Consider the following 19,406-nt stretch of genomic DNA (forward strand, 5'->3'; position numbering starts at 1 on the left):
TGTGAAGATGGAGATGCACGTTTTTTTTTTTTGGCAGTGCCGTTTAATTCATTGATAGCAATAAAGTATCTTCAGTATCTTGAACTAGCTGTCAGCTCTTGAGCCACATTTAAAAAAAAGACATTTTCCCATCACCAAAAATATGCAACAAAAATGCCACCCAATTCACTATTATTCACACATTTAAGTCTTACTGACATGCTTTATCTTGTCCATATCTTACTTAGAATGTATTTTGGGGAATGTCTGCCTTGTGGGTTTTACTTCTAGAGACAACGCAAAGATTAATTTTGCACCATAAATATTATTATTTATTGGACAAATCACCATGATGTATCTTTTAATACGTCATGGTGATTTGTCACCATTTGTCTTGTGTTTTTATGATTTAAGATGCATAGTTTGTTAGAAGCACATTCAATACCCACACGCATATTTTAGGGGTTTTATAATGTACAAGTAGTTTCCATAATCTTTGACTTGATCAAAGAAAAACTAAAAATGTCTGTATTAATTATCCTTCAAACCAACTCATTTATAACTGCTTATTTAAATACATTGCAGCAGGTCAATTAAGTTGACAGAGGCACCATTGTAGCCTCTACAAAACTTTTTTTAAAGCTACATTGCATGTTACTGAAAGCCCTTATTTGATGTTGAAATTGTGTTATGAATCATCTGAAAAAGCGTGCCTCCAAGTGCGCCTTGTTTGGAAAGGGCCTGTCGTGCGTAAAGGAGGGGCAGTCCCCTTGGAGCGCAACTGCAATCGCGCGCTCTCTCCCCGCTGTAAGTGCTTTTTCTCTCTCTTCCAAACACACACACACACGCTCTCTCAGACTTCTGTTGAGCAGCTGCTGGATGTGAACTGGAGGAGCGTCAGCCTCAAGAGCAGAGTCAGTGAATCAGCTCATCAGCCCGGGCAGAGCGGCACTCAGGACACTGCAGCTGCTCAGTCAAAGCCTTTTTACGCGCTTGGGGAGATACCTCAAAAACTCAAATGCTGTCGTGAGAAGATTCTTTTCGTCAAATTCCCTCTGGAATATTCTGTGTGATTACTGGAAAACCACCTTAAATTAATCTGTGAAAGTCGGAGGACACCTCCAAGGCAGGATGAGGGACTTTTCAGCTTTCTCCAACGTGATTCTGGTTGCGCTACTTGTCGCGACCGTCTCAGCGACCAAGTTAAATGTACCGCGACTGAGACTGTCCTACAAAGGTAATCAAGTGATCTTTATTCAATACCACATTCACATTCACAGCACTTTATCATTCCTATTTCTGTGAGAGCGCGCGCACAGGTGGCATTAATTGCTGATCTTACCCGTCCTCAGGAATGTATCTCTTTCTCTCTCGAACAGCTTATTTTCCTGTGAACATTTCAACTTAACGCCCTGCTGTAAACGAAGCTTGAAGGCTTATTTTCTTAAAAATGTGCATTTATTTCACACCACATATTCTCTTCCCGGTGGTCTGAGCTGGAAGCGTGAAATCCGGGTGCATGTTTTGGCTACTGTCTTGGAGGTTTATGTGTTTTAGGAGTCACACATACGTTAATGTGCTGGTCTCCAGATTGAAACCGCTGTGCAGTGCAGGCGGGGGATCCAGCCAGAGGAGATTTTGGCTGAGGTTACTGGTTCTGCGGTGGGATACACCGGGGTGTGATCGTCTCATTATACACGTTTAGTAGGAACGGCAACCGCAATGAAATACCTGGGAAGGATATTACAATTACTCCGAAATGGACATTGGGTCTAAAAGACTTTAAAACAGAGCAGTTCTTTATAAACTAGCACAATATACTGTGTATTCATTGAATTTCTTGAAGTATTGTCCCACAGGTTCAGTGTCAAAACTTCATGACCATAAACCTTTTCTAACATTTAAATATATTCCTTTTTGAGGTCTGAATAGAAATATGATTCAAGGAAAGATGCTGGTTTCAGAATTCCCTCAGGTTGAACTTCTCTGATCCAAACCATGTTGTCGGTCATGACTCACTCAGGTTTAATGATAATAAGGCAGAAAATGACCCAGCTGGTGTGTGGGTGTGTGTGTGTGTGTGTGTGTGTGTGTGTGTGTGTGTGTGTGTGTGTGTGTGTGTGTGTGTGTGTGTGTGTGTGTGCTTGTGTGTTTAATTGCTTTTGACTGTGTTGTTGCCAGACGGTTCTCATTGTTTCATTTTACTCAGACCAGAGAGGGTCTACAATCATCATCAGCGATAGATATCACACAGGATTTCCTCCAGTTCAGCCCTCAATGTTTTCAGGAGTAAAAAGCCCAATGAGTGTACTGGTCTTCCTGTCGGCTGGACTGGAAATAATGCTCAGTGTGGGGAGAGAGAGAGCGAGCGAGTGAGAGAGAGAGATAGAGAGAGAAAGAGGGAGGGAGAGAAAGAAGGAGAGAGGGGAGAGAGAGAGAGAGAGAGAGAGAGAGAGAAGGAGAGAGAGAGAGAGAGAAAGAGAGAGAAAGAGAGAGAAAGAGAGAGAGAGAGAGAGACGCTCATGAAGAACAATTGCAAAGGTGTTGGAGTGAGTGAGAACGGTACATGTGTGAAGAAATAAAAAAAAAACTTTTCTTCTAGTCACACCACTTGGGCAAAGTTTCAATTTGCACTATTTATGAAATATTTAACTTACAAATCAAGTGTTATTGAGTATGTTCATGCCTTTAAAATATTAACCATTATATCAATTGTAAGTCTATATATTACCATGAAACCAGCTTTGCATACTGATGCTGCCATAAGAATTAACCCCTTTAGATTTGATTGACCCCTCGTCCTTTCTGTGGATGTATTTTTAACAGTCGCTCTGACATTTTAGGATTGTGGAAATTTACTGTTATAAACAATGTGCACTGTAGTGAGATGGTTGCTCACACACTCCACCATGTCAGAAACGTATTTCACTAGGGGGACATTTTTCCAAGGTGAAATACATTTCTGGAGTATTGGAGACATGCAGGGTGCGAGCAGTCTTTCTCTTTGGATGAAGAAATCTTGCCATAAGATAAAATCGGTCATATTTTTAGCACTTATATCATTTATAAAAATGGAATCCAGCAAAGTAGCTGCAGAGTGGAGTGGTGACTTGATTTTGAACAAAGTCTTGTCATGTGCACACATGTAGGTGGAAAGCAACGCCCAACATTCTACTTTTTACACATCTAGAGCCCCTTTATCAAAATATTACAAATATCTCTTCTTTACATAGCATTAAAAACCACTCAGCTCCCATTTTTCGAGCACTCTTAAGAGTGTGGGAAGAAACTCCTTTAAGATTCTCATTAGTGACCAACTAGTTTCTTGCTTCCTGCCTAGATGACCTCAAAGTTGGCCCCACAGTTTGCCCTGTTATACATAATATCCCCCTTCACTTAAATCCTTTTAAAAATGTGTTTTTAACTTCCAACAGTAAATAATTCCATACATCTCGACAGCTCAATGTCTCACCCTTTAGTCTAATTTCTCACACCCTGTCTCACCCTGAGGTCTTCTGTTGTTGTGTCTCCTCCGCTATCAGCCCCTCTTTCATTATAACCCGGATAAGCCCAGAGGGTGTTTGTATTCCCCGGAGGATGTGGAGGTAATTTGGCGACAGGAAAAGCTGTCATTATCTAATTTCAATCAATTAGTGGGCAGAAGTTCGAGCAGGAAGAAGGCTTTTTTACCTCTGAAATATTCCTCTCCTCTCGTGTTCATTTCAGCCAGCACCGTTTTCTTTTGGGAAAATTGCATCCAGGTTTAATGTAGATGGGTATAATTAATTTTTCTGTCTGTCTGTGTGTCCCTCCATCATTCAAACAATATCTAAACAACTTCTCTTCAATGTGAAGTAGATCCTTCATGTTTAAATATACTAAATGCTAGTGATTAAAGTGTTTTGTAGTATTTAGCCTTCACACCATATAAGGCCTACTTTATATTTATACAGCTCGACTGTTTTGTGCTGCAAATAAAAAAGTTATTTAATCAATTTGCTTTTCTACCTTTTAATTTTTACCATCATGGGCCCTTGTATTTCTTTTTTAACATTAGCTACATTTCTTCTGCAGGAACTTTCCCCAGAGACTACAGGCTTTTGGAGTTAGCCACATGTTTCCACTGAAAGGGCAAAGGGACTAAATTAAGTTTTAGAGACTCTATACCCCCCAAAAGGTCACATTCTTTATGTATCGTAATATCATGAAGAAAAAATGATTAAATATGATTTTCACAATTATACATCAGTAAGCTCTAAGTTTCAAACAGGAGACAGGTTATGGGATAAAAAAATAAATCTATTTGTTTGTGTTATGATGTGATGTGTTCTAAATTAAAGTTAAAGTTATGCAACTGTGACATCTCTTATTCATTAAAAAAAAAAAAAGCAGCATGAGTGTAAAACAGGCGTGGCTTTTCAAATGTCAGCACATGCGATTGTCTCATCTTCATGGGGCTTTTAGACCTCAGTGGAAACAAAACAATGGGAGACAAATTTTAAGTTCCTTAAAAAGAGGCGCCTGGGACTTAAAGTTCTGGGTACTTTTGGAGTAAATGCATCTGCCACTGTGTTTGGTGAAAATGCGAGTTCATGATTTTTTAACAACCTCATTTACACTTCTAACTTGACACAACGTAAATGAGAACGATTGTGTCTCATGAGGTGACATTGAAGCGTCGGGTAATGCAATGTGTGCTTGGCTTGACTCCCAGCCCTATACCCACCTCCCATAATGCATCTCTCTGCCATTATCCCTCTGCCCTGCATGTCTTTCATTTGTCTTTCTCTGCCTTCAATCTGCCTGCCTCATTTATTCATTTGAATTCCCTTCGTGTATGTTCGTGTGCAACTCACACTTACTTCACACACACACACACACACACACACACACACACACACACACACACACACACACACACACACACACACACACACACACACACACACACACTCTGTCTAAAACAATATTCTCTTTGTCTCGCCAAAGGCAGGGGGGCACTTGAAAACGCCAGTGCACACATCAGCGTCCTATTTTGATCAGATTGCATTAGTTCTCAGAGTGAAGGCTTCTGTTTGTTTTCACGTACAGCCTGTGAATTAATGAGTTTGTTTTCTCAGTTGGCGATGCCCCCATGCATACATGCAGACGGGTGTTAGTTGTTCTGAGTGGAAACGGGGTAATCTTTCACTAAGAGTCTGTTGAAGACTCCGCAGCTGCTGGAATGTAGGGCATCTCTCATCTTTTCATCTATCAGTTCTCTTCCTTTCTTTCTCCAGTCTATTTCATCTATCTTTCCATGTTGGATCCATCGATTCATCACTCCCTCCCTGCTCCGTGTATTAGTTTGTTTATTCCACTCTCCCTTTCCACTTCTCTTCCAGAGTTTGGTTTAAGTGCTCCCAGGCCTCTGGGCCGATCTAAACCCAGCAAAAGAGAGAAGGAGGAAACAAAGGAGAGAAACTTTAAAGTTTTGGTCAGCTCGCCAACTGGCTTGTCAGACACATGTTGTTTAACTGGGCTGTATATAAACTCAAGCTCTGATACAGATTGTAAAGAGTTTTAGAAGGTTTAGTGTTTTAGTAATGGTTGACATGTGTTTGAATTTGAAGGGTTTGTGTAACTCCTTATCATATACAGGGAGTCCTAAGCCAGTTGGCAAAACAGCCAATATTTAAAGTTAAGAGTTTATGAACAATAGTTCAAATAGGAAAAAGAAGAAATGGCATGCAGCAGGCACTGATGACATTTGTAATCCTCTATTGATTCAAACTCTAACATCATCGATATATCCATAAAGTAATTCAATACACAAGCCTTTAAAAGTATAACTGTGATTGACATCGAGCGGCTCAGAGCTAGCTCTTCAACATCATACTTCAATTGAGTTAAAGCTCCTATGTGTCTTTTTTAACTGGTTATGAAAAAGCCTGAAATCGATAGTGATGTCTCCTTATGAGCTACAAAAGTAAAGAACACAATTAGCAAAAAGACTGCTTAATTCTATACTGTTCATATTAATTCTTGGAACTGCTGCCACAGGGTAGGTGGCATGTGAAATCATAATTTGAACGCTGCCACGGCAACCTTTATTTGACATTTTGGAAGGCCAAGACTCTGCATCATTCACATGTTTGACGGGGCGGGTAGGTGCCTGACAAGGTTAATAACTGCACATGTAAGAAAGCAGCTTGCGATTTTTTTGTTAAAATGACTACTAAGAAATGTTGAGGACATTATCGACAAAGAGGTAACCCGTTGTCCACAGGGGTCACTAAATCAACACAAACTGAATGTTCCTCACAGAAGCTTTAATTGGACTGTAGGAAATCCACATGATTTCTTTTTAACTTTCTAACTTTTGCTAGGTCTATTTCCCATCATATAAAACCATACATACTGGAATAACAGAGGGACAAAAGTTTCTTTGTCCAGTCCATTGAAACCCCGTATTAGTTTTGGAGTCTATGAAGAAACAGTAGAGAGGGTTTTGTTCTGGTATGTGGACTTGCTGACAGAGGAAACACATTACATGTTTCTGACACTGCCTGCATGATGTGAGGAGCGAAGAACGTGTGTGTGTGTGTGTGTGTGTGTGTGTGTGTGTGTGTGTGTGTCTGTGTGTGTGTGTGTGTGTGTGTGTGTGTGTGTGTGTGTGTGGAAAGAAGAAAAAAGAAGCACATTGAGTTTGTTGGATGTTGATGTGTGTGTGGAGGTTATACTATTCAAGGTTTTCTGGTCTTTTAAATCATTTATGTGTGTATGTGTTTGAAGCTAACTGTCTGGTTGTATGTCTCTGAACAAAGAGAGAGAGAGAGATCAACTTCATCTGATGTAGACATCTGTTTGTCTCGAGGTGTCACTGGTGTGTCGTGTCAACAGCGTGTCTCTTGTGACAGCGCTCAGAAGGCAGCTTGGATAGATCACAGACAACATTCAGACAGTGGGGATCAGAGATAGTTGGAGAGGAAGCTGACTGTGTCAATCCATTTTCCTGCTCTCCGTCTCTCACACATTGTCTGACACAGGGCCAGATCAGAGAGCACAGATGGAGAGGAAGCTGTGGAGAGAAGGAAAAAGGAGTCTGGCATATTTCAAGGAAAAGAGAAAGGGACAGATTGAGTGAAAGAAAAAAGAAAGGGACAATATAAATTAGAATAAACTCACATAATAGAATAAAATAAAATAGTCCTTTGTACTGAGTAGATGTGGTTTGAGTCGACTGCCTCTGGATAAACATCTAGCCCTCCCTGGAAGATGAATCTAAAACCACATCATGGATACCCTAAAGTAGTAAGATAGAAAAGATAAACCCCTTCTCCATTCAAGCAGCTAAGCCTTTCTGCAAAGCATGTCAAGATAAACCCTGCATCGCTTCCCTTCTAAGGTCACAGCCTTCAAGACCCAACTGCCTGAACCAGGACTGAACTGTGAACTTAAACATGTGCCCCTAGTGCTGGCATGAATCAGCCGGCTGAACGATGAATGGAAAAAAGGGAATGTCCGTGAAAGAGAAGAAACGTCCATGAATTTTGAAGAACAGAGTAAGAAAGGGACATTGGGTAAGGGAAGGAGGTTATGAATAAAAGATCAGCGAACGAGGAGAGAAAAACAAACGATGGATCCTCGAACGAGTGAATGAAAAAGAAATAGAAGAAGAGAAGCGAGAATTAGATAGACGCGGACATTCGAGCATGTTAGGCAGATTAAAAGAGGTCATGCTACCGTTGGGGAAGGGGATAAATGGATGAGGGAAAAGAAAGAGAGGGGCCTAAGATGATGAAAAGGGAAGGAAAAGACGGGAGGCTGAACAAGCGACGAGAGATGAGAGTGATGGAAGAAGGACAGATAGGTGGATAAAAGGACGAGAGAGGCTAACCTGAGGGCTGGAAGACACTGGCCTCTTTGAGGAGCAGAGGTTGAAGGTTCAGGTCCAAACAATGTGGCTTTGACCATCTGTCATGTAGATTACTGAGAACTCCACCTACACACAGGAGTTATGGGAGTGTGTGTGTCTCTTTGAAAGAGCGCTTCCTGCGCCCGTAAAGGGAGTATGCTGTATCTCTTTCCTTTGTTAAAACTGAATCCCTGACCATCTTCTGACCAACACGGTTGGGTAAAAAAATAAAAGGTGTGTGCCTGCGCCATACGGGTGTGCTTGTCTGGACTAAGACACCAGCCAAAACCAACCCCAGTGTCGACAGCGATGGCCGTTATTTTAACATGACCGCTACAAATCTCAGCAGTGGATCTTCACCAAGGGGGATTCAAGTCCTGAAAAACTATTTATCTAAACTTTTTACACTCTTCCACACCCTGAAGCCTGAATCTACACCACTCCCTGCTGTGCAACAAAGGTCTGACACAACCTCTTCTCTGGTACTGATCTGAAATGTTCTCTTCTGTTATTTTGATGTTATTTTTTATTCTTTTCCAGGATTTAATAAGGAAGGTTTAATAAGATCATCTTTGAAATGATCCAGATGGTGTTCTTTGTCAGCAAAATTAGTCACGACAAACATGAGTCACAATTTTAAAACTGTATGAAAGGTAGAGGACCAATGTGGAGAACAACAAACAATTTATTTGAAAAAACAACAAGCTTACTTATTTCAAAATCCAAAACTTCCAAATCAAACAAGGTCCGACATAAGAGTACAAACACAGGATACAAACACAAGAGTTCACAGAAAAATACCCACAAGGTGGTCACAGAGACACAGAGAAGGTCTGACGACTGACTGACACAGAAGGGCAGGAACACAGACACTAAATAGACAATGAGGTGATCAGGACGGGTGCGACTAATTACACAGGTGGACACAATCAGAGTGTGACACACAATGGCTGTGTCTGTAATCACACACTCATTACCTACTCTACTCCATCCTCACTATATAGGGAGTTATATGTAATGGACTATATAGTGCACTCATTCAGCACGATATAATTTGTTCCCCCAACACTACTCAGCTCACTCACCAGCTGCCGACAGTGACGTCATTGTTTCCGCACAACTAAAACATGCAGCTTAACTCAGGCTGAGGATCAATAACAACAGTTAATTTACAATACAGTTCAAAATAATACATAAATATAAAATAATTAATAAACAGTTTAACATACTTTCGCACTGAAATTTGTTTTTGTGCTTACAGACTCAGACTGGTCTCATGCCTGTCATCATCAGTAGGACAAACTAACATTACTCTGTTGTAAATCTTTTACTTTTTATTAAAACAGCTTCTAAATTTCAGGTAAAACTCCCTCAAATATGAAATGTTTCTCTTTAACCCTTTTCACACATATGGAAATCTCCTGAAAAACTCCGGAGATTTGGCTACCCGGAAGGGATTTATCCCTCGTGATTTTGGACGCAGCCTGTCACAGTGGAGGGATACACACAGAGGCAGGAAGTACAACTTATATAGACATAAAACACTGGGGGAAAGAACTACAAGATAAAACAGGCATAAACACAACTAACTTCCAGGCTATTCACTTGTTGTCAGATCACTCAGGAGGGATGTCAATGAAAGGTCTAAACAGCTTCTACTGTATGTTCAGTTTCAAAGGTAAACCTGCTTATGGACATTAAACAGAACTGAGACTACTTACTATCAAACAGATTCAGAATTTGAACTGATGATGGTGTAAGTGGAAAAGTGGTGGATTCCCTAAAGTAATAAAAGCTCATTCTTAGGAAGGGCTGAATGTCAGTATCAATTTCAATAAATCATATCATCATCTATTTTAAAAAGCACAAGGTATCCATACATATCTATAGAAAAGACACCGGAAATCCTCTAGTTGCCAAGATGTGTCTGCATTGATCATCAAGGGGATCCAACCAACAGGCTACAAACTACCCTGCAGAAGTTGAGTAAAGTTAGTTGCTTTATGTGCAAAATTATTAAGGTCAACCGAACGGTGACATTAAAAACTGTTGAGTGAATTCTCTCAGAAAAAATACTTTCAGGTTAGAGGATTGTCATTGCAATGACACTTCAAGTGAATACTGAACAAATAAAAAGATTGTACCATCGCCCATTATATCACATTCGCAACATGCAAGCTGCAATTTACAAAATTATATCAACTTTGTATTGCTTCAAATTTGTTTCACGGATCAAAACAGATACCTTCCTTGCAGCACATTTTTTACACGGGCAGTATTCACAAATTGCTAAAAAAAAATCAGTGTGCTACAGTATCTCTCATTTACAGACAGACTTTTGGATGATGTAATGTTTCAGCACCAAATCTGAAACTGGAGTAAAAGTAGTTTTAAAATGAAAGTAGATATAAGTTACACGTCTGTGTCTGCTCTACATGTCAACCCAAAGCCTTTAATACTTTCAACAAATCACAGTCTCACAATAACACCTTGTGAAAACTTTAAGCTCACTTGGATTATTGTTGAACTTGGCCTCCTCCTGTACGCCACGGTGGACCAAGTGCATGCTGGGTTGTGGTATAGATATGACAGATGTCTTGCCAATGTTTTATAGTAAGTGATATTGTTCCAACTTGAGAAAGAAACAACCCTCCGCTACCCTCTCCCTGTGAGATAAACATCCTCAGCTCTGCTTGTGTATTTATTTTAATGGAGATATTTAAGAATTATTAGACATTACACACGGTGCAGCTGGATCCTCCTGCAGAGAGCAGCAGGCAAAAAGAAAGCAGAGAGAACAGAACAAACCTACTGTGATGATTTTACAAACACACACACACACACACACATACACACGCCAACCCATACAAAGACTAAAGGGGGTTCTTCTTGTCTTTTCATGTCGATTCAGTGTCCTACTATTTGGCACGGTGGCTCAGAGCCAATGCAAAGTGATAGAAAAAAAAGGTCAGAGGTGATGGGAACCCTTTTTAATGCAGAATGGGAGACATTACATGTAACGCACACTGAGGTGCAGCACCCCCTGCCTTTGAAACAAACACCCCCTCCCTGGCAGCAATCATTTAATTCCACTGGAGCTTCTGACAAGAAGAGCTGAGTACAAGGGCCTACTGTGGACTGATGTATCTATTAGACAGCAGCTGACAAACATGAACCAATCCAAGAGACAGGCTCTGTGCATGGGTGCCTGCTTTGGTGCACCTTTGTGTGTGTACAGTATATTAACTGGCAAAACCTAATTTATGTTGCAATGTACTTGTACAGCATCTGGTGTTTTACAAGTCGCTTCTTTTCTTTTACACATGCGTTTAATACCTGACATTTTTACATGGTGTAAAAGGGGTGCAAGCAGGGACAAAAACAGCCAAAACTGTCAACCCTGACTTAATTCAGGCTTTTTCTTGCTAGCCTGATGTGTGAATGCAGCAGCAGCTGCGGGAAGATTGCTTGCGAGCTACTGGGGGGATGATGATGATGTTCACAAAGTTTTGCTGCTTTATACTGACTGCTTGCCTCATCGGCCAGAATTATATTTTTTAATTCTACAATTCACTTAGCAGACACTTTTATCCAAAGCGATGTACATCAGAGAGTAAATACAACACAAGCAAGGATCTGGAAAAAAGGGAACAATGTCAGTAAGAGCAAACGATCAGCATTGAGTCCGACTGGACACACAGGTGCTGACAGGAAGTGACCAGAGGCAAAGCACAACATTGAGGGCAGTTCTTCAGAGCTCTAATCAGTATAGAAACCATCTTAACAATCGTCGTTATCCAACGAAACCATCATCATCATAAGGTTGTAGGTATTCATGAGCTTGGTCTTTAGCTTTTTCTTAAAGTTGTAAAGGGACTCTGCAGATTGAATGGAGTTTGGAAGTTCAAATTTTCTACTTTTGTATTTGTGTTACTGACATGTCTGTATAGATTGTATAGGGATATTAACTCAGAAATATTCAGCTTTTTAGATGACTCCTTCTCCTACACACTCAACAAAATGTGCTATTTTGATCTTTGAGAGTGTGTCTAACATTCTCCTGTTGTGAGGTACATGTGTGAAGTCGGGAAATTGCAGGACCTGAATGTACTGCAATTCTAGAAATTGTCAGAAGTTCATATATAAAAGGAGATACAATGTGTGCATACGATTTAAACCAAGGCATGAGCACTGAGACTCTGCTGCTATATTGATGTTGCAGAGAGTCTGCCTAAAGCAGAGTTTGGAGGCTGATGGATGGGCCAAACAACACAAAACCTTCACCCGGGAGACCAAGGGCAAGTCCAGTGTGAAACCTAATTAAACAATGTGTTATTGTTCAAATCTTCCCTATGATGATTCCATGCTTTTTCGTCCCTAACAAAACAGATTACGTTTCACATTGACCACATGTTCGATAGGAAGACATTTGTTTTCACCTTGAGACGCCCTGGTGTGACAAAGGGTTGTAATGGACGCCCTTAGATGAGAGTGGTTTCATTGATTTACAGTTTATGACGTGTATAATTGAATCTTGAAATGTAATTTGTGTCTACAACATACAAAATGTTTCACTGTGGTTGATAAAACTTTGAGGGCCTGTGTCCACAAACATTTTCTACAAACAGAGGTCATGACCTTCATTTTAGGGCACTTCTCAATGCGGCTTGCTGTTGTTAGTTTACAAAAGTTGGCTAATGGCAAAGAAAACTTAAAGACGTAAAGGAATCGTGTCCTGGCATAAGCAGAAGCCTTAAACCTGGAAAGTTTACCCTCATAAAGACGAGTAAGGTTAGTTTCTTCTCGCCGCTGTCGATCAAAATGATATCCAAAGTCCCGCCCCTTTTCGATTTTGATTGGTTGGGGAGAGAAGTTACATTGACAAGTGCAGCTTTGTTCCAAATGTTGATAACTTTTTATCTGAGAGCACTGTTCGTGCAGTGACACAAAAAACATAAAGCTTGGTGTTTTTTATGCTAAAGATGTTGAGCACCAAAAATGCTAAATTGCACAGTGTTTGTAGAGAAAATGGGCACTGCCAGCGCAAAAACAGCGCTCTTATCTTTCATATTGCAAATCGTTAAAAATCAACATGCATTGCTAAATAACCAAGCTAATAATCGATTCAGTAAAAATAATAATACAGTCAAATTTGTCTGTAGCTTTAATCAACTCTAAAGAAGAAGAATTGAAATGCATCATGCAGAATTGCGTGTGTCTACACGTTGCTTCATTCAATTAACAAATTGTGTGATAGGCCAGCAGAGAGTTAGCAGAACTGTTTGTGCCGAAACACATGAAGGCCAACAGAGAGTTTCATCGTGAGTTGGCTGCTGGATGAGGGAGTCGAGGGACTGAGGTAGTGAAGGAGTGAGGGAGTGATAGAGGGAGTGAGGGATGAGAAAGAAGTAAATCAAAGGATAAAGTGATGGAAAGAAAAAACAGTGGTGTTCTCCTCTGAGAGAAATATATCGTAGTATAAAACAGAGTCTGAGGACAAAGCAGGAGGGAGGATGACAGATTTTTGAGTCAAAGGGAGGAAGGGTGAGATCAGGAAAGACAAGAAGCATAGAAGAGGGAAAGAACTGGGGAAGGAGAGCGTGTGTTGAGATAAGTTTGGTTTTTTGAGTAAGTGTGGTACAGATGAGTAATGGAGTAAGAATACATTAAAAAGGGAGGGAAGAAAGATGAAAGTGGACGAAAGAGAACAAGAAAGATGGATCAGAAGAGCAACCAGCCATGAGGGAGAGGAGACTATGAGGAGAGAGAGAGTGTTGGGAGAGATGATGAAATGAGGGAGGAAGGGGAGGCAGAGGAGAGTGAGGGCTGATGAGAATCGAGGGTGATGAGGTAATACTGTGTGCTGTGTTTTGATTGGCCCGGCAGGACAGATCGGGTAACAGGAACTCTGATAGGCATCCTGAGACAGCTGAGCAAGAATACGTTTAAAATTTGTCAGTGTGTATGCGTGTGTGTGAGTCTGTGTGTGTGTGTGTGTGTGTGCGTACATCTTCTTTGGAGCTTATCAAAGATCTCATGGTTTTATCACATATGTGTTAAAAATGTGAACAAGCCATATAAATGACATCTCCAGTGAGGAACAGTAACAGGTTGGCAGTTAAATCCAAGGATTTACTCCGTCATGACTCATCAGGGCTGTTATCTCTGCTCGCACGACTCCCTGAGTTTAAAAAGAGACAAAGACAAACATCTGTCTCATAACGGTAATCTAATACTTCTTAATGGCTGAATCAAAAATCTTAAGAATGATTAGGTCAGTGCTTTGGAAAAAGAAAAAGAAATCAAACATTGCTGCTCTATAAACCAGGCCTGTGTGCAGCTAAATCAACATGCAACCCATGACCAAAAAGAACTTTAATCAAACTAATCCATGTTCAAATATCTTCATGGCGATTGAAACCTGAGGAAGATGAGTGAAAAAAAACACAGAAACAACTGCAACAGATTTTTCATGAACATGTCTGCAGATTCCCCAGTACAAAAAAAACCCAACAATAATCAAATCCTGGTAAAGTTTGTGGGAGAGTCTGAACTTTGCACATCCGTCAACTTCACTGTGCTGAGAGAGGCTGCAGCTGTGCAATCCTTCATCTACCACTGTGGAGAGAGAGAGAGAGAGAGAGAGAGACAGAGAGACAGAGAGAGAGAGAGAGAGAGAGAGAGAGAGAGAGAGAGACAGAGAGAGAGAGAGAGAGAGAGAGAGAGAGAGGGTAAGAGAGAGAGAGAAAGAAAGTAGAAAAGTGTCCAACCTGTTTGCAGGGTGATAATATATATGTTAAACACTATGCAGTTGTCAATATCAAAAATGACAAACATGTTTTCCATAAGTAAAGAAATCCAATTTCTTACATATTATTGGGAGTTTGAGAAAGAAGAACCCTGAGGCACACCTTACTTAATGATAATCTTTGCATGCCAAATCACTCACACCAGATCTGTACATGTGGCGAGCAAACTAACCACTAGACCACCGGCACCCCGTATACCCATGAGCTGTTACCAAAGAGATCTTGCTGAATAGGTTGGTGCTGACGGATATGGTAGACAAATAAATGATACATTCATCACTATTTGTGCATGTTACACAGCTGCCTCGGTGATATCTGTGCACTTTAAGAAAACACCAGACATTCCAGGTGAACGGCTGACCAGGGATCTTCAATCTGAAACATTTGAATTTGACTTTAAAAAGTGTGAATTTCACCACACCTTTAATGATATGTGCCGATATTAATAATAATAATAAGATATACTTTATTAATCGCACGAGGGGGAATTCAATTTTACACTCTGTTTTTTTAACATGCTACACACACAGGCTGAAATACACACACATGCACAAACAGGATCCTATGAACATGCACTAATGGAGAGATGTCAGAGTGAGGGGGCTGCCCACAGCTAATGCTTCTTAACTGGGGTGGTGGGGGTTCTGTGCCTTGCTCAAGGGCACCTCGGCAGTGCTCAGGAAGTGAACTGGCACCTCTCCAGCAAGTTCCAGATTAGGTACTCACCGGGAATTGAAATAGCGGCCCTCCAGTTCCCAACCCAAGTCCCTACAGACCCCCTTGAGGTGGTGGTTACCATAATCATTGTGTTGGTTTAACTTGCTATTATGCAAGCATGTCCTAATTAACTAATTTGAGTAAAGTAGTGGACACGGTCATTTTTGTACTTTGTACTGTGAAAATTTGCCCCTTTCTATGCATGAAACTATGGATGTCTGTATGATTCGTTTCTATGATGTGTGCATGATTTTTCTTTATTAAAGAGACCTATAATGCTACTACTGTATTCAGCAGTAACACAAATCTCTTAAAGAGCTCTGTGGGGAGGCATAATGAAGAGGGTGAGAGGGAATATGAGACCTGCGAGAGGAGGATGAGGAGAAGGAGGAATGGGAGTGGTGAGAGGAAGAGAAGCGCTGTGAGATGACTTTTTGTGCACGCAGCAGATTCCAGGAATACTTGGCACACTGCAACAATATACACCCCGATCTAATGATACCCTGGGAAGCCTGTCAGGGGTGTAATGAGTCTAATGGGTCTTTATTTGCTTGTAAGTGTGTTTGTTTATGTGTCAGAGCTTGAGAAAACAAAATGTCAAAGATCAATATTTAGCGAAAGAGACTGATGGTTGTCAGCTGAGGTGAGAACTGATCAGGGACTTGTTGATTCTTAATGGTGTGTGTGTGAGCAGCTATAGTGTGCATTTTGTTCCACAGTGGGGTCTAATATGCTTCAGATGTGTCCCCTACTCTAACTGAGCAAACAGTCACACATATACCATAGTGCCTGCATACATGCATGGGCGTATGTGTGTGCAGCTTAACATAGCTTATACCCTGCCTCTGTCCAATTTGTACATTAGAGATGTCAGCATGAGATATGGAGGTGAACGTGTTTCTCTCTCTTCCACAATCTTTCACTTATGAACCCTCTTTCACCCTCATTTCCAAGCCTGTCATTTCAAATCTATTTCCAACCACTCTGTTGAACATTTTGCCTTTTATCACAAAATGCAGCTGTGCAGTCATGCATTCCTACCACCCTCAGTTTCATCACGCTGGATATTTTCTTTGTATCCTTAATCAAAAGTTTGATTACATTGCGTTGGACCATGGGTGATGAAAGACGGGTGCAAGCTCTCAGTTCAAACAAAAATATGCAAATAAGCAAATGTTCTTTAAACAGCAGCAGGAAATGAAATCGCACAGTCCACATGTCTGACTTTCAGATTTGACTGACACCAAGGCATTCTTCGTCCTTACTTAGCCGAACACTGACAATGCAAACAAACTTCAGAATAGATTATTTCAGACATGTCTTTGAAGTGGCTCACACTGCATCATACACTAGCTGAGGTTTGACACGTACAGTGAAACCAGATGCTCATTCGCGTGTCGCTTTGGTTTGGCATGGCTGCTGTTTGTCAGAGCGGGCGTTGGCTGGCAGTCCGTAGGGAAACAAAACACATTGGAGACAGATGTAAGTTTCCCTATGGATGCTGTAAGGACGTTATTAGATACACAGGGCCTTAATCACAGATTGTACAAAGAATGGAAATAGTCACTGTCACACTACCCAGGTTTGTCAATGGGTTTTTGAAGCACTGAGTTCTGCATTTGGAACCATCTGCATCCTCTGGAGTTCAAAAATTAAGCCAAGACGCCATGGAAGTCCTATTTAGACCGATATTCAAATACTGACAATATCGACATTTTTACAGCAAAAATAAACGTGTTTACAGTCTGTCACTTGGAGTCTGTCAAAAAAAAGAACTTGGTCTGAAGAGTTATTCAAAAATTTGCATAATTATGGATGCCTTTTGGTTGACTGACAAGTGAGAGGTTTGTAGCATTGTTGAGGCGGCTCAGCTTTGTTTCCTTGTCTCTTGCTATTTTGACCAAAAGTTTAACAGAGTGTGAATTCCCAATATGGCAACCGTCATGATTGGGTTTCATAACAAGTCCTCTGAAACCAATGGATGACGTCAACTGAAGTTCAAGTCCTAGTCGGATTTTCTTTGTTGTTATATCTATCATTTACAAGTACACAGTGAGATGAAATGTTGTTCCTTTAGGACTGTGATGCTACATTTGATTACAAGACATTACAAGACATTTGAAAATCAGAAACATATGGTTAAATATGACAAGAGAAACTGTGATGAGACACTAAGGCTACGTCCATGACATATACAGTCTATGATATTGATATAACTCTGTTATTTGGGGCCAGAAGTAACCAGCTTTAGAATAGAGGGTAGAGTAAGAGAGTTAGTCCCAGAGATATCAAAGCCATACAGTCCAAGCAATAGTTTGCTAATTCATTGAAGAATGAGTAGTTAACTCATTCTTCAGCTCAATGAATCCACATTGTTTTCCAAATAAGAGCTCATAATGAGCCAAAAGGTGAAACACGAAAAGAGACTCTTCTTAAAGCGGCCATGCCACTAAGTATGCTTCATTTCAGAGGTGGGAACAATTAATCAAAAATTAAATTTGTTAACCTTCAATCTGTTAATAAAGACGTTGACTTTGATATCAGTTAATCAGTTAGTTCCTTTAATATTTGAGTGAAGTTCAAATTAAGGTTAGCTGGTATTGTCAACAACATCAAGAACATCCTCTTGTAGTTCTGATTATCATATGTTAAATTAACATCCACTTTAAATATTGATTTGAAAATAATGAACGCATATAATTAAAATTTAAAGGATGTGCCTAACTGCTCTTAAAGATAGGTCTTGATATTTATGTAACAGGTGAGTTGTAATAATACATCCTTGCACAATTTCCAAACCCAAAGACATAAGCTATAAAGATTAAAAGAAGCCATTTATTTTACAGTTGTGTAATTTTGCTGCAAAGTTGGGCATTTCAATATAGGGGAACGACTCACTTTGGGAGACAGCCTCGAGTGGCCACTGGAGGAACTGGTTTTGGTTTTCTCTGCTGGCTTCATTTCTCAGGTTGGATCAGGTGCTTTGATTCTTGATCCAAGAAAACAGATGGATAAAAAGAGAGACAAGAGAGAAATATCTAGTAGCAAAGTGGGTGAGACAGGAAGATGGATGGACAGGAATGTGAGAAGAAACTAAAGACACCTTCAGAAGTGTTTTCAAGAGAGGAAAAATAACATCGAGGAAGTTAAAGATGGATGGACTGAAGAGGCAAAGCCTGTTGAAAAGTGGAGGGATGTTAAATTGATAGATGTAAGACAAGTGAAGATAGATAGAGAGCAGGAGAGCGAGAGAGGTTGGTGAGAGGTGAGACAGTGGTGTGGTTTTCACAGTGAGGCGATGAGCTGCCGAAGTGATAACAAGCTGCAGATGGAAGCTGTTAACTCACCTTTCCCCTCCGTTCCTATATGAGTGTGCGTATGTGTGTAACGTTGTTATTTCGGTTTGACATTTTTGTTGTAACGCTGGGGTGATTTGTGTATACTTCCGTGTGATTTACGAGATACAAAGGTAGAGACGTCAGCAATCTGCCTTCAAGCCTGAGTGTGTTTGTGAGTTTTTGTATACAGCATGAAGGGGTGAAACAAGGTACACAAGGCAAACAGAGCTGGAGCTTGACGTAGCTAATTGCTCTATTTCAAGGATGAAAGTTCAGGAACCTGGATCTTTGACAATGTATTCCTCAGCATAGAATATTTATCAAAGCACTTGTCAGAGTGCACTGAAACACACCCTCAACTGCCAAGCAAATTCTGAAACAGATGAGATGATGTTATTGTGCATGTAGCATCTAATTATCGTTCAGAAACACAGGCATTTTTTTTGGAATACTCCAGATTCTTTACTCTCTCAGGAGATTTTTCTAACTTCAAACAGGATATGTACGTGTCTTACACTAGCCTGTGGAAGCGCTGTGCTTTCTAAGACAATAGCAGGATGGGAATTACCGCCTATTGTTTCACCACTAAGAGGCTGACTGAAATATATGATGGATCATAATGAAACTCTGTATGGACCCTCATGGCCCCCAGAAAATGACTTTTCA

General features: G+C 40.5%; 1 protein-coding gene across 2 annotated transcripts in view; it reads left to right on the forward strand.

The window, feature by feature from the left end:
* Positions 1-779: 779 nt before the first annotated feature.
* Positions 780-19,406, forward strand: part of sema3bl (sema domain, immunoglobulin domain (Ig), short basic domain, secreted, (semaphorin) 3bl) — a 75,455-nt gene continuing 56,828 nt past the window's right edge. The window contains exon 1 of one of the 2 annotated variants that reach the window (XM_020635335.3): positions 780-1,216. In XM_020635335.3, coding sequence (XP_020490991.1) covers positions 1,111-1,216 — 106 coding nt within the window. In that variant the 5' untranslated portion in view covers positions 780-1,110. The remainder of the gene's footprint in view (positions 1,217-19,406) is intronic. The other variant, XM_020635334.3, reaches the window with a different exon arrangement.

The sequence above is a fragment of the Labrus bergylta genome, chromosome 12, assembly GCF_963930695.1.
Source record: "Labrus bergylta chromosome 12, fLabBer1.1, whole genome shotgun sequence".
Taxonomy (NCBI): Eukaryota; Metazoa; Chordata; class Actinopteri; order Labriformes; family Labridae; genus Labrus; species Labrus bergylta.